This window comes from Lagopus muta, chromosome Z (genome assembly GCF_023343835.1).
Source record: "Lagopus muta isolate bLagMut1 chromosome Z, bLagMut1 primary, whole genome shotgun sequence".
Lineage (NCBI taxonomy): Eukaryota > Metazoa > Chordata > Aves > Galliformes > Phasianidae > Lagopus > Lagopus muta.
The window spans coordinates 37690367-37716541 of record NC_064472.1 but is presented as its reverse complement, the minus strand read 5'-3'; the positions used below and the strand labels follow the sequence as shown (position 1 = coordinate 37716541).

At 36.7% G+C, this 26175-nt stretch overlaps 1 protein-coding gene across 2 annotated transcripts in view; it reads left to right on the top strand.

Moving 5' to 3' along the window:
• PRUNE2 (prune homolog 2 with BCH domain) overlaps nt 1-26175 on the top strand; it is a 137171-nt gene that overhangs the window by 69139 nt on the left and 41857 nt on the right. For both annotated transcript variants that reach the window (XM_048931203.1, XM_048931202.1), the window contains exons 7-10: nt 13712-13870; nt 14828-21293; nt 21681-22249; nt 22357-22487. In XM_048931203.1, coding sequence (XP_048787160.1) covers nt 13712-13870; nt 14828-21293; nt 21681-22249; nt 22357-22487 — 7325 coding nt within the window. The remainder of the gene's footprint in view (nt 1-13711; nt 13871-14827; nt 21294-21680; nt 22250-22356; nt 22488-26175) is intronic.

Sequence of the window (26175 nt, the reverse complement as noted above, 5' to 3'; positions counted from 1 at the left end):
CATACTGTTTTTGGGGCTAGGAAAGGAGTGATCATTCTTCATTTCCTGGAACCCAAACAAACCATTAGCTCTGGCTGATGCATTTGGTGACACTTACTGAGTTGATGGCTTAGCTTCCAAAGTTATGCCAGAGAAGAAGAAAACTGTTCTCTTACAACAAAATAATGCCAGGATCACACCAATTTGAAGACTGTGGAGAATATTGCCAATTTTGACTGCACTGTCCTACCACACCCACTTTACAGTCCGGATTTGAGACTTCCTGACTTCCATCTGTTCAGGCCAATGAAAGATGGACTACATGGGTGACATTTTCCCTGTAATGATGCTGTCATAGCAGCTGCAAAACAGTGCTTCACCTCCACTGGTGCAGGTTTTCACAAGTGCATCATGTAGTCTCTTGTTTGTCACTGGCAAAAATGTTAATGGTGGAGACTATACTGAAAAATAGTGTTTTGTAGATGAGATTGCTATATCAGTGTTATTGAGCTCTTTGTATCTATTGTAATTTCTATAGAGATAAATAGGAGACGTCACTTTTGGAGTGATGTATGTATTATGCATTCTGCTATTGTATGTATTATGCATTCTGCTATGTGCCGCCTCTTAACACTCTTAACACAATGGATGATCTTGCAGTGCACAGTGTAGCACAGGTAAATCCCTTGTGTCACTTCTTATGACCAATTCACAGTTTAAAAGAAGTGTGGATGCTTTTTGGAGTCCCTGTTTTCTTATTTACATGATGTTATTTTCAAAAATATTTTTAGGAAATAAATAAGGTCCTTGAATATACAGACATCAGTCTCATAAAAGTAATTGCAGTGAAAGCATTCTAAAAATGACCTGATAGGTTAGAAAGCCTTAGCTATAGGGCTAATTAGTAAGGTGTTTGTACAGAGGTTTTTGTTTGTTTTTTTTTTGTTTGTTTATTATTTTTTATTATTATTTCTGTGGATTTCTTCATTTTCCAGACTTCAAAAAGTTCTGCATACATTTTAAATACAATCTGTTTCTAAGCATATAAGCATTTTCATTGCCATATCTGTACTTAATTTACTTAAATGTTGAGGAAACACAAATTTAATATTGTATTCAAAATCTTCGTCTTAAAACAGCAAATTTTCAATGTGCTACTGTGAAGTTAGTGAGCAACAGTATATAATTCTTTAAGTAGCTGCTAGCTTCCTTAGAGAAACTTTTGCTTTGATATGCTAATAAGTACTTATTTCTTTCCCTCCTCTGTTAGATGCTTCAGACAATACATGACTGCATTCATGAAGTGCAGGTTGATAAAGGATTTTAAGACATTACAGACATGCGTGGCATGCCACTGGTTAACTCACACATGTGCTGTGAATTTGCTGTGTACTTACTGAGTTTGTTGTTAATTTTTTAGAGTATTGGTTAAGTTTGTTTTTAAATATATTTATCTACTTTATTGCATCACTGTACAATTTGGCAGTCCCTTCATTCAGGTAACTAAGCATTGGACATGGAGAGATTAGGCTTGGTTAGGGATTCTAGTGCCTTAACTACCTTTTTTTTTTTTTTTTTTTAATTTACAGCCCTTTTTTGTTTGCCACACCAACCAAATTTATAGCCTTAATATATTATTTTTATTTAATAAAAAAAAAAAGTAATTTTTTTTCTTCCTACACTTAGATATGATTCTTTCTAAACGCTGAGCATTCCTTTTAACTATCAAGTAAAATTTGAACCGTATTAAATGTATTTCAGCTGCTTTGGGCCCTGAGGGCAAATATCTGTTAAGCATGCCAGTGTCAGCAAAGTCATGATCCTGTGCCTGAGGGTGGTTGATTCCGAGTTGTATTCAGGGCGCTGCCTTGCCTTGTATCTCAGTTTTCACTTCTACCCATCCACAGAGAGAGTAAAGCATGACTTTATGAAACACATAACCTCAGTAAAGCAGGTCTGCTGGAGAACTAGGTTTTGTGTGCCAGTAGTCGTCTAAAGTCTGTATTAAATAGTGCTTGTACTTGGAAACTTAAATCATCTAAGCAGTAAAATCTGCTGTCTTACCTATTGCAAATGTAAAACAGAGGCATGGGTGCCGCTGTTTAACTGCCGCCCAGTGTAACCGGGTGTCTTCTGAGACCCATCTGCAAATAACTTTGTTTTATCCTGGTTTTGCATGCGTTGATAATGACTCCTTTTATCTCTTGTGAAGGAACTGACTGTTTAACAAATGAGTTGCTAAAGGCATTTTGCTTGCATAACTGTAAGTTCGTATTAGAAGAATCCTTAGGAAAACTTAAGTGATTTACAAGAAAATGAATTGCTATTCACATTTGTAAGCAAACTTGTTTGGCTTTTTTTTTTTTCTTCCTCTTCTTTGTGTGTGTGTGTGTGTGACAAAATTCAGTGTACGGTATTTGATGATCTCTGTCCAGTTCCTAGTTACTTTTTAGAAACAGCCATTGCAAAGAGACACTAAAGCTAGCTCTACTGAAAACCCAGAGCCCCATTTGTTTCTTCACTTGTCTTGGAAAAAGATGTTTGGCTTCCTCTGCATAGAGATGAACTGAGTGAGCATGGAAAGCAGGCTGCTGTTGCCTCTAGTTGTCTTCCAAATGAAGACTACTTAACAAGGTAACATGGCATTTCATGGCTAAGCAAGGTGCTAGAGATTTAGCATGCAGAGCAAACCTGACAATCAGAATAATTCAAAATTCTTTTCTAGAGTCTTTATACTTATAGCAGAGAACTTCAACTCCGTGGAAGGACATTTTACTAAACTTGAGTACCTGGAAGAGCGTGAGATTGTTCATGTAGGAAGCTGGTGCAGAGAATACTTAAAGGTATATTATTGGCCCAAATCCTTTGATCTCAATGAGAGACTTTCTGTCAGTTTCTGGTTCTTCACATTCTGGATTTTTCAATTTGTTCACACTTCTAGAATGAACACTTAGTGGTCATTAGTACTATATCAACTTTTGAATATCCGGAGATTCAGCTGGATTGGAGCATTTCAAAGCAGATCGTTTCTGCTGCCCAAATGAAAACATAAACAGTGAACCAAGGTAAAATGCAGAATAAAGACTGAGGAGCAATCGAAGAGTATTTTGCTTCAACAGAAAACTGTATTTGTAGTTAGATTGATTTGGGGCAACAAAAAAAGACCAGTAAAAAGTTAAAACTAAATACTTGAAATGGTTTCTGTTGTTACAGGTGCAAATACAGTTGTAATAGGAAAGAGACTGAGAAATAGAAAATGGGAACACAGCTCATGAATGCTAATAAAGGAAGTAAAATTAATATATAAGCTTGCAATTTGCAGTGCTGGAGAATGAAAATTTAGGAATAAACAGTACTTTGGAGTAAGGAGAATAAATGGAAAAAGTACATTTTTTGAGAATGTTTTGGAGTCAAAAGACCAAGAAAGGAAACACAGAACCTGTCTAGAAAAGCTAAAAAAAGAAAGAAAGAAAGAAAGAAAGAAAGAAAGAAAGAAAGAAAGAAAGAAAGAAAGAAAGAAAGAAAGAAAGAAAGAAAGAAAGAAAGAAAGAAAAAAAAAAAAAAAAGAAGGAACTAGAAGAAACAGAGGGCTTCAGCGGTTGCTGGAAATTAATAAAAAAATCAAAACAGAAAAGCTTAGAATATAACAAAAGCACCAGATCTGAATCTTCCACAAATGATTCTTTTGAATTTATTATCACCTGATCATTTTCAAAGTAGTTTTTAATGGAAAAGTAGTTTTTAATGGAGAGAAGTTTGTGTCCAAATGTGAATGTTTGGATGGACTTAAATCAGTAATATCTTGCTAATTTATTTGCCTTTCTATGTAAATAATTGTTACTGCTGTTTCACTCTAAGTAACTGTGCTTTACTCATATAGTTAGACTGTGAAATACTTACATAAATTAGCAAAGTAAATGTGATGAAATAAATAAAAAAAATCAGTAACTTGGCATTTAACATTGCCTTTTAATCTCAGAACAATTTAAAAAAGATTTAAGGTCCATTTGCATGGAAGGACTCCATCTGTATTACTTCACTGCTGTGTAATAAACACTCAAATAGAAAGGAAGAATTTTGTAGCAGATTTTTTTTTTTTTAAATACAGACAACCTAATCATGTTACTTCAGATAACAGTCCATTTTAGAAGAAGTTAATGCTGAGAGATAGTATTATATCCGAAAGTTTCTTAAGTTTCTTCTCTTGGCAGCAAGTTTTTTAGTCTCATCTGAAAGATTTTTGTTGTTTTCACAGTCAACTCTAGATTAAAAAACAGTGGTGTTAAGTGCAAGTAACACAAAGTGATTTGTTTGGATTGCCATACTGGAGGAAAAGCTGCAGGTTTCCTTCTACTTCCTGTCAACAAATGAGCTTTTTTATTTCCCTTAGCAGAGTAGACTTACGGAGGAAGGAATATGGCAGAGGTATAGTGAACTAGAATTCTGTGGGGCACCCTGAGAATGTCATGTTGAGGCACTGGCTGGCTGCTCTGTCTGGATTGCAGTTGGAAGTCTCACAGCACTTTTCTCCCCTTTAGCAAGAAGGTGTTGGGTTCCACTGTATGAAAACAAGCACCTAATGTGTTCAGGACCAGCTATGATACATTATTTCTAAATATGCTCTTGGCTGGAGAGCAGATGATTTATTAACTTGAGTGAAAGTAATTTTCAGTGATTAGAAGGAAGTTACTTTCAGTTACGGCCACAAACAGTATGTAGAGCAGATAAAATATAAATTATATATGTATAATTTTCCAGGCTGTGATAGCATCCATTTAAATATTACTTTCTTCTTGCAACTGGAAAATTTTTGCATTATGTCTTGTTCTGCTATCTCCAAGCAAAAAAGATGAAAGGACTTTCTCTTTCACCCCTCTGTAGTAGCCAGAACAAAGGGATACAGCGCTTTTTGTCAGACAAAACTGTACGTTTATGGGAAAATGGCAATAAAATACTGTTATCGTTATGATGAAACAAGTCTCCATATAAAACTGAAGCTGTAAGTATTAAAAGCACCCATTAGAACAGTTCAGGATTTTTAAGCTATCTCGCCTTGGCATTTTTTTTCCCCTCTTGATTATATCTTTAGGAAGAATTAACATTCTGATACAACATTTGTTCATGGATTTGCAGTGGTTAAATCAATAGTTAATGAGGTTCATCGTATAATTTGAGCTTCTAGTTTGTTTATGCTAGACCAACTTTATCCATACTCCAAACAAATTATCTCTTATAATCACCAGCCTGAAGATAAATCTCTAAATGTTTTTCTGATGATAGTGCTGTGGTTGGCAGGTGTTAGAAGTGCCTCCCAGGGACAAAGATTGAAGATGGGCTTGTTCTCACAAATCCTTCAGGCGAGGTTGTTTAGCTTTCTATCCTGTCATCTGCAGAGGAGCCTTGTATGGTGCCCTGCTAATGAAATCTAATAGGCAAAGGTCATATATCTTTATGAAGAAAAATTCAAAGCTGGTGAGTGATAAATGTGCTCCATGGGGTTCAATGGACGATGTTCAGCAATAAAATCCATGTTTAAACAGTGTTTCAAACTGCTTGTCATATCTCTTTTTTTGTGCCTTAACTACTTTTATAACAGTTCTCATTACCAGTGGTGGAATTAGATAAATACAGAAATAGTTCAATATGAATGCAAAGTTGTCTATGTAATTAAATAAATAAATAGGTAGATACTTTTAACTGGGTAATTTTAATTGAGTACGCTAAGCATAATAAATAAGATCATTTACATAAACGTACATGGCAGTATTGTCTCCGAAAACTGAATTATTGTATGAAATATCAATCTTGTGATAGAACCATACTAGGTAGCATGAAAAATGTGAAGATGTTGGTGGTTCTAGAGTCAGACCGTTGTAAATAAAAAATATCTCTGTCAAACGTCAAAATAGGATAAATAAATAAAAAGGAATGGAAACACAGGTATGAAATTGGAGATAGAAGTTTTAAAGAATTCAAGTCAGCCCCTTTAAGAAATTACTCCAGATCTGAAGTTAGAAGGAATTAAATAAACCAGATATTGTTTAATCACTGCTGTTTTTGGAGAAGTTACCAGTTCATTTGCTATAGTTATACTGCTGAGCTATGAGACAGTTCAATAAATCAACTCAGGCTTGATGGATTCTAAAAACCATTGCAATGAGTGAGTAGAAGAGGAAAGAAATCTCTTAGTATTCCCTCTTTGACAAAAGGGTATGCAAAGAGCCTGAATGGATGAATGGTTGATTAATTCTGCCAGAAATTTTCTTGACAGCCAGAAATGTGTTTTTGTTACCGTGTTTGCATGGGAGCTTTTTGTAAGGTATGAATTATGGCATACAAATTTACACCTGAGGCTTGTCTGGGTAAAATGGACTGCTCATGGTCAGTATATACATGCTCGTGACGTTTTTTCTTATGTTTTAATTCATCACGCTAGCAAGTCAGCCTTTTCCTTGTTACCACTTACTAATCAGTCAGAATTGAAATCAAATAAATATTGTATGTGATTAAATGAGCCTTGTCACTGAAGTGGTAGGTTGTGGGTTTTTTTCAGTATTTTTAATTGTTTTACAAGCTGTGGAAAAATCAGATGAGATTCCTAAGCTAGGATGACAAAGAACTATAAAACTAAGGAGAATGAGAAATATATGCTACAACCACATGGTCTGTTGATTAGTGAGACATAAAAATGCCATTTCGTTTTTTATTTTTTTTCATCTTATAAGTTTCTGAGGGGAGTAATGTATTACATTGCATATACACTACATTAGCATAGAGTTTTTTTCTTCATTTTGTGTGAATTTTTTAATATTTTGTATAGGTGATGTTTTATTATGCAGATCTCAGAATTCCTTTATCTTTACACTGTGGGTACCTATACCTGTGCTTTCCAAATAGGAAGGTTCACTCTACAGGCAGTTAGCATACGAAAAATATGTTCATACTTAGTTTATCCTTCAAAGTGGCCTGGAGAGAGTACATTTTAGCATAGTAAATTGCATTTACCAATAGTTCCCTCCTTGCAGCAAAAGTTGTATTGCTATGATTGCAAGATCATCCCTTTTTTTTTGTATTATACAGTCTGACTTTAGATGACATACTTGAAAAAAGTGGTGGCATTTAGGCATCTAAATTTGAAAATTAAATCTATGTGCTTTGCTGTGTTTTGCACTCCAAAATATTTACTGCCCTTCAATTGAGGAAACAAAAAACAAAAAACAAACAAACAAAAAAGCTTAAAAATGATAGTTTTATTTTTGTCAGTCACAATTTTCTGATTACAGAATATATTCATTAACAGTGAGAGAAATTATAAACTTTGAATTTGGGAATAAGCAAGGGTCTTCACTGTTAGCTCTCTAGACCAGATGATGAACATTCATTCTTTAATTCCTGTGCTATTTGTTTATTTTTTTGCTTCTTGATTTAGCAGTTGCACGCACAACAATATGCGCTCTGTTACCTATGCTTGATTATATTAAGTACTTGATGTTTATATCAAGCAATAGAAGCAGCACTTTCTCTGAATATCTCGAGCACTTCTGATCTGTTTTGTTCTTTTAGTATATGTGCACATGCACAAGAAGGCACAACAAAACTAGTTTAGACTGCTGAGGTTGTGGGAGGTTGTTTTTCTTATGGTTAAGAACTGGCATTCCTTTTGCTGAGGGTAGAGTTCCAGTTCTTGCTTTTGTTAGTGATCCTTGCTGATCACTTCTGAGCACCATTTGCAGGTGCTCCAGTGGGAGGGTGAGTGTTCTAAACTGAACAGGACACTGTGATGTCCTTCAATATGCTATTGTAATTTCTCATGAGAGCTATGGTGGTACCCTAATTCAAAACTGTTTCAGCTAGCTGAAAATGTATAATAAAGATTACACAATAATAAAGAATATAAAAGAAGGTTAGCTGATTACCCGAGCAGCTTTTTTAAAATTTGAAATATTTTTTAAAATTTTGTTTATTAGAGTGGTCAAGCCTGAATTTGAAAACACAGAATTTTAACTTGTTTAAAGCATGAGGAAAAGTTGTTTAGTTGCAATCTTCTTTCACAAAGATCATTGCTAAGTAATACTAACTGAAAGTAGACCAAAGGCGTAGAAAAGGCAGTTGGGCATGGAAGTGGCTAAACGCAATTAAATGATCATGTTTTGTTCAGTGAATCTTATTACAGATGAATTCTTCTTTCTTCTTTGCTTTATTTTTTGAGTTTTGACTAAGGTGATTGAAACTCTAAAAACAGAGCTCTTACCTACGGTATGGGGACTGAGATCAATGCTGAACGTCTTAATCACGTATTCTGTGGAGTGTTTCATAGTGCAGCACTTCCTGGTTACATTTCCTACGAAGTTCAGGGAGCTTAAAGGTTAACATCAGTTGTAATAGGGGACTCTGTAGGACATGGTTGCACAAGCTTGCAGGTAACTGTTCTCCCCTTCTTCAGTTTGGGATTGATATATTTTTCTCTCTGGAAACTTTAGGCAGCAGCCCTAAGAGGAAAGTGTTAGAAACTGACAGCAGAGTTGGTTGCTACTTTTGTTCTTTTCAGAAGATAGATAAATCCTGGTATGGCAGAACTGTCATTTCGTAGATTTAAATGTGTAGCAGATAAGTGGATTCTTTTCTTACAGGAAAGAGAAATTCTGTGTAGTTTTAACTGCGTTTAACCAGTTAACTGCATTTTAACCAGTGATGTTGATACAAAGAAGAAGTTAAACAGTAAATAATCTGGTGTAGTCTTATAGGTACTATTCTGTTTATACTGTTTTCTGCTTTTAGCAATCTTACCTGGAAACCTCTATGCAAAATTGAGTTTATTTTGCTTTTTTTATTTTTTTTTCTTTAATTTTTATTTTATGTGGGGGCTTCTAGTAATTAGCTAGATTTACAACAAATGGCACACAGACTGTTAGCTCTGCATGTGTGCCATAACATTGGTGTTTACCCTATTATATTGCAATTTCAGTAAGTCATAAAGTTTTATCAGTGATCACACAGAAACAAACTGGGATACAACAGTACTGACCATGAAACAGTAAGAAAATACAGTGTTAAGCAGTGTATACTGACTTCTGGATAGTGATAATTGTTTTGGATGTGAAAACTGTAATGTGTTGCAGTGATATTTCTAATTTATATTTTGTGATGGCTGGGTATTTTTAGCAAATGAGTTGTCAGCAGAAAGGCTTCATTAGACCCATCAGGGTATCTGCCCATGAATAACGAATCCCAAACTGTACTGACAGTTTCCTTGAGCCAAAATGATGGAGCATCTCTGACAAAAGCCATATTGTGCTCTCCATGTGAGGAGTGTGAAGAACAAAAGAGACAGTTTGTTCTTAATTTGATCAGGTTAATATTGACACAGTTAGCTCAAAAGAATCAGAAGCGTGTGTAATGTACATTTACAGTGATGGCTTGGGTAATTGACTGTTTGCTTCATATATCAGAAAGTGTAGAAAGGGGGAAATTATCAATTCTCTTTGAGTATTTTTTCAGAGACTTTGCTTCTTTTTGAGGTCTGCACACATTTTAGCTATTCAGTTAAGTTCCTATAACAAAACTGAGTTTCAGAGAAATAAGTTCCAGCATACAGCCTGCATAAAATTTGTAATGCATTTCACAACAGGAGTGCATAATAACTGAATTGGTTGTGTTGCAAAATGCATCAAATTTCATTGATTTGTTGAGCTTTCATGTTCTGTTTGCCTGAATGATTAAAAACCAAACCAAAACAAGTTGTTTTAGAACGGTCCCCATGTTCTTAGCACAGTGTAAACTTTTAAAGTGGATTAGACAAAGCAAATGCATGGTTTCATTATAATTGCAAAGATATTCAATTTCTCCAATATCCACAGTGCTGTTCACTGATATATTTAATATCAGTTATTATCTATTTCATGTAAAGTACATTTAAAGTATACTTACAGTCTATTTTTTTTGTAGTAGGGTATTTGGAGGGCATTACAACTAATAATGCTTATATATGCTGTTTACCTACTGCACACTGCAAATACGAATTAATATTTAAACCAAAACATACAAATAAAGAAAGGAAAAGTACTATAAAATGAATAATTTGACCTTTGTCATGCTTTGACCTATCTTGCAGTTCATTTCCTATTATACAAATTCATCGACACTGTATTTTACAGTGCTTGTAAATGATTTTGGGGTAAAAAGCAGCTTTTTCATTCATTTTTGAAGGAGATGTTTTATCTTCTGTTAGTGTTTATAATACATACGACATTCTGGTTGTTTACTTAGCAAATTTGTGGAAGATTCCATATGTCTATTATATCTTTCAATTTATAGTCTTTAGTAATTTTATGTAAGAATTTCTTGTTCATGAAAGTCTGTTTGAAGATTTGAGTGCTTGTGTTGGTAGCAATAGTTCAGAAGAATAAAATTTATGGAAATGTTGAGGTGGAACTAAGATAAGTATTAAAAATTGATCAGTAATATTTAATACTGCTAATAAAGTTACCTTTGCTTTGAAACAATGTTATTTAGATATTTTGATTCATAGTCAATCAGATAAATTGAGTCACAATGCTGTAAAATGTGTAATTCAATCTTGATTTTATTAATAGCTCAGGCAACGATATCTTCCAACAAATATACTTTTTCACCCATTATTTCAATGAGTTCTGTTCACCATTCTTTTCTTTTGTGGACACACGTTAAATTAACAAATTCTGAGAAATATTTATTGTTGGTTACTAAAATGACTACGTTTGGGAAAGCTTAGTAACTTACTTTCTCAGGTATTATCTGAATGTTAGTAAATGTTTATACAGTAGGGTGATAAGCTTACATATTTGTCATGGTGCTGCAGAATGACAGCAGTCTTGGGTTTCATACCTCTGCTGAATAATGAAAATTTTGTCAGACAGTTGTCCGTGGTGTAAGATTCTTCGTATAAAGTAACAAATTGGCTGTGATCACTTAATTCTGCTCAACTTGGCCTATGCTTTGATACACTTTAATGGCATCCTCCGTATTAATGCTGATTTTATGTCACTGTAAAACTTCTCTTTCCATCTTAGATTTAAAAATCTAATCCATATGTAATCTGCTTGTTTTGTTTAAAGACATGATGTTTAATGTTAGCTCAGCTAAACTCTTTCCTGTGCTGCTCTGAGTGTTTTACAGTAGGCAGTGCTGGTCCATTATTTAAAAGAGAAACAGACTTGGTAGGGTATCTTTAAAATACTGCTTTCTAGAGCTAATGTTCTAGCTCTAGTCTTAGCATATAGTCTTATGTCCATTTATGTTATGGGAACCCAGAAAGATGAAGCACTGAACTGGCAGTGGTCTTCATGCAGCACATTGGGCATATCCTGGCTGCAGAAGGGATTTCTCTCTTTTGGTCACTAGACCTTTTGCAAGGGTGGCTCCCAAAGTAACGCCACCTTTTTATGTCATTTTTATCATGTTGGCCCACAACATATGAGGCAGATGTTGGTGGTATGGCAGTAGAGGTTGAACCTTTCCCCCAGTATTCTACTGTATTTTATTGCCATGTGACATATTACAGCAGAGGAACAGTCTGATAAAATGGTGTGTGACGTGGAAGTGCATCTGAAACAAAGGTGTGTCATTGAATTCCTCCATGCATTAAAAACGGTACACATTCATTGATGCTTACTGAATGTTTGTGGATACCAACAATGGATGTGAGCACAGTCTGGCAGCGGGTGGGCAAAAATTATCCCAAGCAGTGTTTCTTTCATGAAGTTTCCTGTTCAATCAGTTGATTTTAGCAGAAAATGTTTAATCCCTTGCCTTTTCAATCAATTCAAGAATATAGAAATAATTTAGAAGCTAAAGAATAATGAGGCTAGAAGGCTGAATGTGTATTAAACCTGTCATTTATTTACCATGTCTACAGTAGTGAACACCTTGTACAATGAATCTGCAGTTGAACTATGAGCTTCCTGGGTGTGAGTGAGCAACTGGGTGTGACTGAACAGCTGAGACGTAGTTGGACATTCAAACCTTATTCACCATAATTCTTCACCTATCTTCCTATTCAGAATTTATATGTGAATGTCCACCAGTAAACTGTTAGCTGACTTCTGCATGGTTTTAATGTAGATCAAGTTATTGTTCTACGTATTACAAACATCAAAGCAGAATTTCATTTCTAATCTAGGAAGGAATCTACTTCCAAAATTCTTGAAAAAAGATTTTTTTTTTAAAGTTCAACTTACAGGGGTGGGAGAGGCATTTTGTGGACACATTTGAGCAGATTAATAAATAGTATTTGTATTTATCTAACCAAAACAGTAATTTATCAGGTAGGAGACAGATGCAAGGGAATAATATGCCGATCTGCATATACAGTTGTTTTCTATTTATGATGAACTGCTGTTTATTCAGGGCCAGTGTAGCTTGGCAGCATCACAACTATTATAGCATATGACACTGTGTTTAACTTGAAGATAAAAAAAAAAACCTCTCAAATACAAATAGGAACATAAGGGAGAAAATAAAGTTTCTGGTAATTTCTTCACTAGCAATTTTCAGAACTGATGACTGAAGTGGGACATTTGCTCTTCATGTGTTATGGCCCCAAGAAAAAGAATGGATAACTTACACTGCAAAATCTAGCTAATTGTACACTGCACTAGTCTTAGGGGAATGATGCTTGAGCTGGCGGTAAGGCAGATGATTCAGCTGAAGTGCATCTATGCCAATGCACACAGCATGGGCAACAAGCAGGAGGAGGTGGACGTGATTGTGCAGCAGGCTATGACCTAGTTGCTATTACTGAAACATGGTGGAACCACTCATGATGGAGTGCTGAGATGATTGGCTACAAGCTCTTCAGAAAGGATAGACAAGGAAGGAAGTGTGGTGGTGTGGTCCTTTATATTACAGTGTTTTGATGTTGAAGAGTTGGGAATGATAAAGTTAAGTGTCTGTGGATAAGGACCGGGGGAGAGGCCTGTAGGGGTGACATCTTGGTGGGGTCTGTTACAGATCCTGTGAGCAGCTTGCAGAAGATGCACATTCGCCAGCACTGGTTCTCATGGCAGGCTTCAACTTCCCTGATATATGTGGGAAGTATAATATAGCAGAGAGGAAGCAGTCCAAGAAGTTTCTAGAGTGCATGGAAGACAGCTTCCTTACACAGCTGGTACAAGAGCCTACTAGGGATGATGCCCTGCTAGACCTGCTCTTCAGTAACGAAACTGATGAGGGATCTGGAGAAAAGGTCTTATGAGAGTGGCTGAGGGAGCTGGGATTGTTCAGTCTGGAGAAGAGGAGGCTCAGGGGAGACCTCACTGCACTCTACAACTTCCTGAAGGGAGGTTGTGGTGAAAAGGGATTTGGCCTCTTCTCCCAGGCAACGAGCAGAACCCAAGGAAATGGTTGCAAGTTGCGCCAGGGGAGATTTAGATTAGACATAAGGAAGAACTTTTTCTCTCAGAGAGTGGTCAGGTACTGGAATGGCTGCCCAGGGAGGTGGTGGAGTCGCTGTCCTTGGCAGCGTTCAAGAGGCGTCTGGATGAGGAGCTACGAGATATGGTTTAGTGCTTGTGGTAGCAATGGTGATGAGAGGATGGCTGGACTAGATGATCTTGCAGGTCCTTTCCAACCTTGTGATTCTATGATTCTATAACTAGAGCCACTGTTGTGTATTAGTGTTTCTATTTTCACCACAGGTATGGATGGAAAAAGTAAGAAAAATGCACTGACCTCTAAACTCCTTATCTTATTTCAGGACTGCCTGTTACACAGGAATCTTATTGGTGATCTGAAAGCATTCATATATAAATACAGGTTTGATGTACTTGTAATTTTGGCCAACTCTTTGTCAGATGAGGAGCAAACAAAACGGCAAATAGCAGTATATTCGGAAAACTTAGAGCTTGGCAATCAAGTAAGTACCTGGAAAAATAATTTAGAAGTATTTTGCTTTAAAAATAGTGATTTTTTTTAAAGTATATGCAAAAGTTTAAAAACTAGGTGGATACAAGAAGTAACTACAGTTGGCTGGCAATGGAGTAGCAATTTGAAATGACTGCATTATAACTGTGATGTGAAATGCAAGATTGTGTTACTCATGATTGCTTCATAACAGCCTAATAGATTGGATAGTCACTGGAAGTACAGTAAGACTGTACAAAACAGAATTATTTATTTTTTTACTGGTTTTGGCTTGTTTTTATATTTTAATATACAATACACAATGTCACATAGGACAGTGATCGTGATCTACTCTTTTACAATGCGTCATGAACAATCATATAAATGGAACTGACCAGATTTCATATCTGTGTATTTTATCACTAAATAATTTAAGCTCTGAAATTAAGCCAAATTATTTCTAGAACAAAAGTTTATCCAAAGTCAAATGTTGTCTTTTTCCCATGCATTTGTCCCCAAATTGAGGAAATTACCACAGGGCAACTCCTTGTACCTTTGTCTTTTTCTTAAAACTTCTCATTTTAGAAACAGGTACCTAAAGGACCCTATTGCTTCAGGATCAACATAAATGTTTTTATTTTATGAACTTGATTATTCTAGAAATTCTTCTCTTACATACCCTTTATATATTTTACTCAGATTTCTTAAGGCAATAATTAAGAATTTGGATTTTCTTTTACTAATGAAAAATAAACTTGGAAGTCAAATTGAATCATTTCATGTAAACATTATGATCAATTGCATAATATATATTTTATACCAAGCTTTTAATATTTCATCGCTTTAGTGTGTAAAATGTCTCTTGTAGATAAATTGGAATAGATAGCTATGACTGTGTTGCACTGTGGAATAGACTGTGACCTGCTACCTATGATTGTAATTGCTTTTTAAACGTCCTGTTTTTCAACAGATTTGCTGCGAATTAGAAGAATGTCAAAATCCTTGCTTGGAGCTGGATCCACTGGAGTGTGGATGTGACCAGATTCTTATTTATCATCAAGAAAATTCTTTGGTTACCTGTGATCAAATTTTTCTTCTCATTAAGGAAGTCATGAATAGAAGACAACCAGAAATGGTATCAAACAGTAGAACATCTTCTACTGAAGCTGTCGCTGGAAGTGCTCCTCTTTCACAAGGGTCTTCTGGTATTGTGGAGTTATATGGCTCTGATGTGGAACCACAGACCAGTTCTGTCAACTTTATAGAAAATCCTCAGGATTTAAATGGATCCATTCAAGCCCATGTTGATCTTAATGTAGACCTTGTGAGTCCAGACAGTGGCTTGGCTACCATTAGAAGCAGCAGGTCTTCCAAGGAGAGCTCTGTTTTCCTTAGTGATGACAGCCCTGTTGCAGAAGGTGCTGTTTCCCATCATAGTCTTCTGCCTGGCTTTGATTCCTACAGCCCTATTCCTGAAGGAGCAATAGCAGAAGAACAAAAACCTCAATCTAGAGACAGCAGTGGTAACTTTGACCTTTTCAATTTTGATCTAGCACCAATGGTTACAGCTCCATCTGAATCCTCCTCTCGTTCTGTTGACTGTTCTCCAGCCGATGACTATTTCCTTAATAGTGATTCATCAGAAGGGCAACAACTTGCTGTGCAGAAAGAACATGATGAAACAAACTTGCTAGAAAGTGATACGGCAAATTATTCAACTGACTTAGTTATGACAGCAAAAAAGGAAGATAGTTTAGCTGAATTTGATGTGAGTCCAGGAGAAATGTTTGAGAAAACTTCAAGTTTGATTAATTTAGTTGAGGGTGATACTTCCTCACCAGAAATGTTGAAATCTGCTGATTCAAGAATTCCACCGACTCCAATGAACAGTCTTGTAGAAACTTCACCACTAGATAATGGGCAGCCTTTATTTTTCCCACAAGAAGTCATTAAAAAAATAAATGAAATAGAGGACACAAAGTGTTCTCATTCACGTGTCAGATATGGAAGCTGGTGGGATGGCTTTGACTTAGAGTCCCGAAATACTGATACATGGAGTTCAAGTGAACAAGAATCTGTATTTCAAAGCCCTGTCTTGTGGAACAATTGTAAAGCAAGCCCACTGCTACAAGGACATATTGATAGAAGAGCATCAGATTCTGTTTTCCTCCAAAAACAGCCTGAGCAAATGGAATACACGACAACAGATCTGTGGGATAATCAGTTTAAACTAGATGATCAAAAACAAGAAAAAAAAGAGGAAAACAGTGAACATTTGTGTTTGCAAACTGCTTCTTCAGAGGGGACAGAACAAGAATCAGAGAGTTTTAATGCTGCATGGAAGATCAGTCAGCCAACACCTGTGATGTCAGATGCATGGTCCAGTGGAGAAGGAAAAGGAGACTCTTATGATGTCTGGATGAAGTTTGATGCAGAAAATATTGCTAGATCCTCAGAAGAGCTATGGAATGTGTCCAGACTGGATAGACAAAAAAAATCAGTGAATGTTCCTGAGAAATGGACCATAACAAAACATAGTTTATCAGATTCTTTAGAAATTGTAGCAGACAATGAGACTGAAAACTCACCTACCCAGGTATCTCTACAAGCCTGGGATAAAAAAAGATGTTATTCCCTAGAAGAGAGTCAATCATCTGAAAATACAAATTCTGATATCAACAATATGCAGAATAACTCCACATTAGAAACAGAGAAAAAAACTCTATTTGGTGACCCTAAGAACAGGCCAACACATCTTGAAAATGTAGAGACCTGGAATAGGTATGATAAAAACATCAGGAAAGAGGTAACGGAAATAGTGGTACCCTGGGATGATACCTTCTTGTATAAACACTCAGATCTTTGCTCATCAAATATAGGTGAAGACTTAGCTGTTTCTCCACCAGACACCAATTACTCAACATCTGATTCTTATATATCACCTACATACGTGGAAAATGGAAGAGAAAATGAGGGTGGAGATTTTGCCCAAGAAACAATTACTGATAAATTGATAAGCCCAAATTTGGCTGAACCGAAAGAACTTGAGAAAGCAAATAATGAACTATTGTCTCCTATAAACATGCCCTTTTCAAGATCCAAAGACACAGACATTTGGAGCACACTCTTAAATAATGTTGATGCCCAATTACAAGAAAGAAGTTCGAACAGTACTGCTCTTTCTACCTCTGCTAAACTGTTACTTAATTCAGAACAAGCAACAGATCAGTATTTTTCAACTGAGGTACATACCAATGAAAATACCTTTTCTGCATTCGAAAACAAAAGAGTTACAGCACTATCCAATCAAACAGTGAATGACTTATCACCACCACAGAATGGAGGAAATACTGCACAAAGTTTAGCTGCAAATATAGAAGCATTGAGCAGTGCTCCTGTAGAAGACACAGGCACATCTACACCGACTTCAGATGCTGGAAATAGTTTGGATCTGAAAATATGTGATTTAGAAAGTGAGACACCGAGTAAGGAGCCAGCACAAAACACTCCAGATGTTGATGAAAAATTGAGTAGTCAGCATTTAGAGCAACATCTTAACTCATGGAATTTACAAACTGAGCAGGATTGTGAGAAAGGCTGGGACAATGCCATTGTCATCTCTCAGGAAGGAGAAGAGGAATATAAGATAACAGATGAGACAGATGGAAAACAAACTATTACTGACATTTGCAGCAAACCAGCAGAAGACAGCAGTGAGCCTTCATGTAACACAGATTCAGAAGACAAAAGGTCAAAATCTGAGTTTTCTAGATCGCTAGAAAAAATAAGGACTAGTTTTAGTTTGGAAGACTTTGTCACAGATAATGAGTCATTTTCCAATCAGAGTAATCTAATCAGTCAAGAGGAAAGGAAGGAATTCTCACAGAATGATGCAGAGTCTTCTTCAAGTGCTTCTGAGGAAGACAGAAATTATGAATCTCTTGGTGACTCCAGACCACAAAGTTACAGTTACAGTGAAATATTACAGCCTCTTACTGAGAAAGATGAAAAGGAGACTGTAGTGATAGAGGATGCAACAAGTCCTGAGACGGAAGGTATCTTTGAAAATAGTTCTTCTAAAATGCCTGCAAAGTCAGATAGCTGGAATGACTCTGGAAAGAATGACTCTGGTTGCCACTTACCTATGTCAATTCCTTTGATGAATGAACCATCAGAAACACTGGGAGATATAACAGAGGGCTCACATAAAGTGTTGAACCACCCACACATAAGCAATTCTAAGTTATTGTCTTTTGAAAATAGCTCAGAACTAAGCAGCACTCATGAAAATATTTTCATAGATGAGTCTCCATCTACTAAATTTAAGAAGAGTCCTTCTGCTGGTTATGTCAGTGTTCCTGACATCACAGACATGTCTATGATGGATAATTCATTTTCACATGATATAGCTTTGGGGAAAAACGAAAATTCTGAAAATTTAGAATCTGCTGATAAGCTTTGCAGGGAACTGTGTGTAACACTTAATAACAGTTTTCCTGAAACTGCTTGGAATTTACAGCAACATGAGGATTTTAAATCTCCTGGAACAAGTCCTGAAGCAAGTGAAGTCCATGAAATGGCAACCACCACAAGCAGCCTTTCAAAGGATATACAGATCAGAAGTTATTTGGAGGAAGATAATGTATGGAGTGATTCAATAGATGATTATACACACTCAAGTGGAACGAGCCCTGATTTAAGTGATGCATCAGTGAATGTGTGGGGAGAACTTCCAGTTGACAGTAATCACAAAGAAAAAAAAGATATGTGGGATAGTAAAAATGATAAAAATCTTAAGGAGGCTTGCAAAATCAAAGACTTTGGGAATAAAGATCAGGAACAATTTGAAGAAAGCGCAGCACAGAATAAGGTTCCCAAAAGCTTAGATTTTTGGAATGCTCATGTAGATGATGATACTGTATCTTCTTTATCAAGTCCGGAACTAAATGAGGATTCAGAGAATTCAGAGGCATGTCCGGAAGAACTGAATGAAGATTCCGCATATGAAAACAAGGAGCACAAATTATCTGAAATTGGTGCAGATTATGCAAAATCAAATGCAACAAGTCCTGAAGCAAATGAAGACAATTTGGATGCAAAAAATGAAGTGGCAGAAGACATCTTTGTAGATATCTTAAATAAAAACCCTGAAACTATTGAAGTTCAGAATGTATCACAGGAGGACTTTAACGTAATAGAGCATAATGAGACTTCTGAATATTTAGATCAGTGTGAAACACTTCAGAATAAGGCTCAAGTGAGTCTTTGCAGTGAAAAAGTGGGTAGCACAGAAGGTTCACATTTGTATCAGATGAATGCAGATGAAACAATGACTTCTGTTGGTGGTAAAAAAGAATACTTTGCAGAAAGTGGTATGTGGAGTTTGTCATTGGAAGCTGATTTAGGAACTGATCAGAAATTCAGTGTAGGAACATTTGATTTTCCGTATGACAGTTCAGGATGGTGGAATTCACCAACTTGTGGAGAAAACCTGGTGGAAGACCAGAATTCGATTTCAAGTCACTCTGCAACATATCAAGTAACAAACAATAAGGAGGAGTCCTGTAGATCACCTGCACAAAATGAAGAGCCAACAGAAACGCATTCCACTGAACCAAATGATGGAAATCAGCCTGTTCACCTGTACTGTGATCTGGAAGAAAATGAAAGGCTGTTATATCCTATGAATCTTTCTGATAGCCAAGTAAATGAAGACACTGAGGAGTTCAAACAATATGATCCTTTTATACTAGATGATACAGAAGAAAGGGACTTGAAAGAGCAGTTTTTTCCCACAAATGAGAGTAATCAACTGTCTTCACAGAATACTTTCTCGTATGATCAACAAGATATGTCAAATACAGCAGATCAAAAAACCATAGTACATGATCAACCAGAAGGCCATGAGGGAAATGCAAATCTCATCCCTCTAGAACAACAGCTAGACACTTGTGAAACAGTAGAACACAACCATCTGCCAGCTTTCACTATAGAAGACTTGTCTTTTGAAATGACAGAGAAGTCAAGTCCAGTGTGGAATGTATTGGGTTCCCAAACTGCACTTATCCCAGATATTTTACAAGATAACACAAAAGAAGGTAATCAGTCATTTTCAATGGAACCTGACCTGTGGACTAGTGCAGAACAGCCTGTCACTTTGAAATCAGTTAGTGAAAATCCTGATATATTAAATCATTGTGAACAAGACAGTAGTTCTGAGGCGTCAAACAGTCCAGATGTGTGCCAAGAATATGAAGTTAAGCATGCCTCTATCCCATCTTCCCAGATTAGTGTAAAACCTGAAAGACAAGATAGTCAGATGACTCACATGCAGTCAAATAAGAGTAAAGAGATAGATTCTGACACAAAGAGTCAGTTTGTAATGCAGAAGACAGAGGCTGAATCTAAAAGTAATAGTCCCCAAGACTGTGATCAGGGAAAGACTGATGAATCATATCGGCTTATGTCTTCTAATTCTCAAGAGCCTCTCGAATTTGCAGTTTTGGAACATGATCTAGAAAATAAACCTGCTCTTAAGACAACTGAATCAGTCAACATCCCCAGTGAAGTTTTAGGAATGACATCATCAGATCTGAAAGATGCATTCCATGAAAGTTGTATTCCTGTAAGTTATCAAGGAACACCAACAGATTTGTCTCAAATGGCGACCTTCCAGACAAACTTGGTTCCCATGAATTTAACTCTACCTGATAAAGCAGAGCAGAACTTGAAAGAAATTAGTGCCTTGGATGAAGCTGGAAAATATTCTGATATTGAGAAGGTAGCAATAACTGGTGATGACATACCAGCACAGTTCTTGGATGAATCTGAGGGTTTGGAACATAACATCTGCAACACGTCAGTCACTAGTATGACAGTGAGCACATGTGGTGAAATTAATATATTAGAAGTAGCAGGTAGTGAAGCGACAGAAGGAGAATCAAAGAATACACAAATATTCTTTCCCAAATCCTTTCTTCTTGGTGATAATGAGGGCTTTGAATCTAATTCAAATGATCAATTGAACATAACAAAAGAATGTGAAGACATAATTGAGAAAGATGTTCCTGTGTTTAAGGAAATGCCCAACGACCAGTCACTAGTGGTGTACACTCCACCATTCCATGTGTCTTTTGATGCTGAACCCTCTAGCAGCAGATGTACAAAGGATGAACTCTTGTTAAAGCAGCCATTTTGTAACAATGTTTCTTATGAAAAGCCTTTACCACTAACTCCCTTGGAAGGTGATGAAGGCATCCTAATGACCAAAGAAAATAGCATCGAAGATCAGGTGTCTTTACCAGAGATCCTTCAGAAGAATCACATGTCAGAACCTTCATTCTTAGAGTCCCAAGAAGCTCTCGGAATTTCTGTGGTTTTGAAAGAAGCAACTGATCTCGACTCACCACCAGGTGGAGATAAAAGATCACCTGCTGGTAAGAAAACAAGAAAGAAATGTCTGGAGTATTACTGCTGAATGTTCACATATGTGTCCCCTTGATGTACAGAACTCTGCTGTTGGGAGTAGTTCTAGCATTCTTCTTCTAAGCATGTTTAAACCTTTTGAACTTTCAAGTTGGGATGTTGCTTCTGTTGTTTGTGCACGATCTATGGGACACTGAATCATTTTTCCCTTAGGAGTGATTATGGTGTTAATGTACAATCTTTAATAATGATTATGATATTGTAAAATTCAAGTACTCATTAACAGAGTCTGTCAAAGAAAACTGAAAGGAACTTTATCTTACAGTACTGATTTAGCCATGGTGACTAAAATAGTAATTCAAAAACTAAAAAGAATTTCTGTTTGTCTGTTTTTTTAGAAGCTGATGCTACTTCCGTGCTTAGAAGAGAGAATAAGCCAAGAAATTCTTCTGAGAGCCCTGAACTGGAAAGTACAGAGAGTAAGGAGGATATGAGAATGCAGGTTCACAGAGATCCAGCTTCAGTAGAGATGGATTACATCCTTGTTACTGAGGAAGAAAATATGCCTTCAGCAAGGGAAAGTGATTTTGTGTTTCAAGAGGCTGTTGTACCTGGACAAACAGAATCTAATGAAGGCTTTTCACGAAGCCCATTGGATACCTTTCAGTCAATCTCCATAATAAATGAAAGGGAAGACCAATCTGCTTGTGGGGCTGAATGGGACTTAGATGAGAAAAGCTCTTCTGTTGTTGTGCCTCAAAAACTCGAGGATGAAAGGGAATCAGGAGAAAGATTTGGGCAAGATGAGGGTTGGATTATATTGGGCCAAAATGAAGTCTGTGATATATCATCTGGGGAAATTTCTGCTGAGTCAGAGATGCCAAAATTTGAGTCTGGACATTGTGGCAAAGTAGCAGAAACTCCTGGAGGGCAGGAATCAACTCCTGAAACTCAAGTAGAATTTCAGGTAGAAACTTCTTTTACACAATCATTTGAACACAAAAGCTGTGCTTCCTTCGATGCGCTGTCTATGACAGTTTGGATATCACAAGAACACATGCTTTTGTATTGCAGGACGATGATGGTAATGGTGTGTGGGAAACAAATAATCAGCAGGAGCTTGGGAATAACACATTCACAGAACAAGAACTGAAAGAAGAGTCTGTGCTTCTCAACAGTGAAAGAAAACTGAGTGAGAAATCAGGGTAAGAAAAAAAAAACCTATCTGTTTCTTTTCAAAAGTCTTCTGTTCTTTAGTTATCAGAGTTATTAAATTCTGTGAGATCATTAAGAGACGTCAAGACTTTCAAGTCTGAAAGTTTTATTTATGTCATTTAATTATCGCTGTATTCCTCACTGTATCAAAACAGAATCTTGATTCTTGGTTGCTTGAGTATGAATCGAATTAGGATTCTTTTGTAATGCTGGAAGATCGTAAATCCACTTCCTTGCAGAAGAAATCTGCCTTTGACCAGGTCCAGTAGACTTCATAACCTACATTCAACAGATACAACAGATGTGGCCGGGATATCTCCTGGGCTAGGTACTGGTGGTAATTCCCTTATAAATGCAGCGCAATGCCAGTGATGAGATTATGAAGGCACTGAAGTGAAATATTATTTCTGCCTTGTGGAAAAATGTTTGGAATGAAGACAGGAAGCAGTAGACATGTAGGGTCAGAAGAAGATACGACTTTTAGAAGAAAGTAAAGGATGATGGAAAATTGCTATCCTTGTAGTTATTTTCAAGCTCTAATCAGATCTGAGCAACATTTTTCTCTGTGCAGGCTGGCTTGGTTGTTGAGACAGTTTTAGTGTATTTGCATCTCCGTTCAGGTGAATGTGCAACCTCTGTCTCTATAGCTTTAGTGACTTCCACCAGACGGATAGAGGGGTGACTGGACTCCATTTACTGGACCGTTTTAGTGCATCTGTTGTTGTCTCGTCTTTTACAAGCAGAGATTCTAACTGATGTAGTGATGCAAGTATGGAAGTCTGGCTTCATTTCTCCTGGACTGCAAGGTCTGCAAGTGCTAAGGCTTGCAATTTTACATGATGGAAACTGGCTTGGTGTTTATATAGTGAAATTCTTGTAAGCAACAAAAGAAAATTCCCAGTAGAAAAGAGAGATGTCACTTCTTCGCACTTCTTTCTCCTTTTCAGTTGCACTTACCCAAAACAGTGTGTTTGGTATGAAATGTGGAAAAATGCTGTTTTTCTGAAATACGTGACTGATTTTCTATTCCAATTTTTCCTAAGCACTTCAGTGTAGACACATGACATCCACAACTTCTGTTACCAAGTTCTGACTTACAATTTATTTTAAACATTTTTCTTCTTGTATTTTCACTAACAATTTGGCAATTTTAGAAATAAGCTCTTTTTCTCTCAAAGGTGTCATGGGTGTCTGTGATATTGTGATATTGCTAATCGCAAATACAAATAGTCTCTGACAGAAAAGTGCAGCTTTTTATTAACCCAAACATAGCACTTCACGGCCTATTAACATTTCCAAAATGAGGAGTTCAGTAGCTGTGATTTTATCTTCCCCCAGATTTGTTAAAATACCTCCCCTCTAAATATATTTGTACATTTATCAGTGTGTGTTAATAGCACAAGATCAGACACTGTAATAGCTGAGCTGTTTTTAATATGGAATAAGTGCTTTGTTCATTCTAAACATAATTTCAGTCTTAGTGAAAAGTAACAATATTTCTTGCAAGTTTAAACTTTATCATCTTAGGTTGTTTTAACACACAGTATTTTGAGTTTTATTCCTTACAGCCTAGCACTGTCCCTGGCTGAAATTTCCTCATTTTCTAAGCACAAAACTGGAAGAATATATATGATGAGAAGGGCAGTGCTTCTGTGGAGCAATGACAACTTTTGATGGTGCAGGTTAGCATTTACTGTCTTCAAGAAAAAGGCAAAGGAGAAAGAGTGGTGGGAGATACGTGCCACTGAATTCTGTGTTGTCTGAAGTAAACTAAATGCTGAGTGCTTGACCTTGAAATCATCAAAGTAAAACTAGTTAGCATAAAACATTTTTGTTGCAAGCAGTACACCAAATTTCTAACTTATATTCTAGAAGGAAAAGCTGAAATATTGCAATTTTATACAAAAGAGAAATCTGGGAAAAGCAAAACAACCCAAGTCTCTAAGCAGCAGTTTTGAATCCACATTATTGTGTGGAAAAGTGTCTTGGGATTTCTTTATCTAGAAACACAAAACATTCCTTGGCTCTAACATGATCTGCTTGTTAGGAATAGCCCTGGAAACTTTCCTCACCACTGTCTTTGCTGGATTTCACTGGGAATTTATCTTTTCTTTTTTGAAACAGGCAAGTAATTTCTAGTGAAAAGCTTTAAAATGAAAAAATGCTTATCACCTCTGCTCACAAAAAAACAAACAAAGAAAAACTAAGTAGGAAAGGAAAGAGCAGGAGTTGTTTGGAGGCTTGCATGTAGGCTCACAAATCTCATATGAACAAATTGGCTGTTAAATCCTTTGTCTTCCACAAAAAAAAAATTTAAATTAAAAGCAGCCAGATGCTGACCCTGCTTAAGTCACACTGACTAATTGCATGTAGGCAGCATCCTGGGGTTTGAGTTGCCATGCTTACATGCTGGTGATGCTAATGTTCCAGAGAGGAAAAAAGAACTGTTCCAGGTGTCTGCTTTTAAATTACTTTTTAAATCAGCTGAATAGAGTTGAGATTTTGAAACATGAAGATACCTCGTGAGATCACTCAAAAAAGCCTGTGGTTTTCACATTTATAGTGACACAAGAGAAATAATCTTTATGGCCATGGATAAATAGGTATTTTGCACTTCTTTTTGCTATGGTTTATTGAATCCATTCTATGAAGTAATCTACCATTATTTAGGAATTTCTGTAAAAAAAGTAAAAACTTGAATCTTTTATACAATACCGGTTTTTATTCATCCAGATTTCAGATGTAGAATATCAATTATTCTTATAGGGTAGTATACTCTTTTCAACTCCTTCCTCAATTAAAGTCAAAACCATAAAATACCATAATATTTTCTCTAAACCACTAGGAGTATTTTCACTTAAATGTGTGGTGGAATGCAATGCATCCTGTAAGGAAAGGAGACAGTGATCCTTGTTGTAGAAACTTTGGAAATTTCCATTACAGGATCTTCTTTATCTGAACCAACAATGGCTGTTGTGCATAACAAATGTATTTTCAGGTGTAGCAGTGGTTGTTTCTGCACCTCTATTCCCCAGGGGTCAGTACTGGTGCCTGTCCTGTTTAATATCTGTATTGATGACCTGGACGAAGGGATTGAGCACACCCTCAGTAAACTGGCAGATGACACCAAGTTAGCAGGAGGTGTCAGTTTCCTAAAGGAAAGGCCCTACAGAGGGATGTGGTCAGGCAAGATAGCTGGGCTGAGACCAGTGGGATGAAGTTCAACAAGACCAAGTACCAGGTCCAATACTTTGGCCACAACAACCCCAGGCAATTCTTCAGGATTGGGGCAGGGTGGCTGGAGACTTTGTGGAAGAAACAGACCTGGGAATGTTGGTCAACAGCTGAACGTAAGCCGGCTGAACGTAAGCCAACAGTGCAACCAGGTGGCCAAGAAGGCCAGTAGCATCCTGGCTTGTATCAGAAATAGTGTTGCCAGCAGGAGCAGGGAAGCAATCGTCCCTCTGTATTCAGATTTGGTGAGGCCACGCCTCAAGTATTGTGTTCAGTTTTGGGCCCCTTACTACAAGAAAGACATTGAGACCCTGGAATGTGTCCGGAAAAGGGCTGTAAAGCTGGTGAGAATCTGGAGCACAAGTGTTGCAATTAGTGGCTGAGGGAGCTGGGGCTGTGTTGTCTGGAGAAAAGGAGGCCCAGAGGAGACCTTATAGCTCTCAA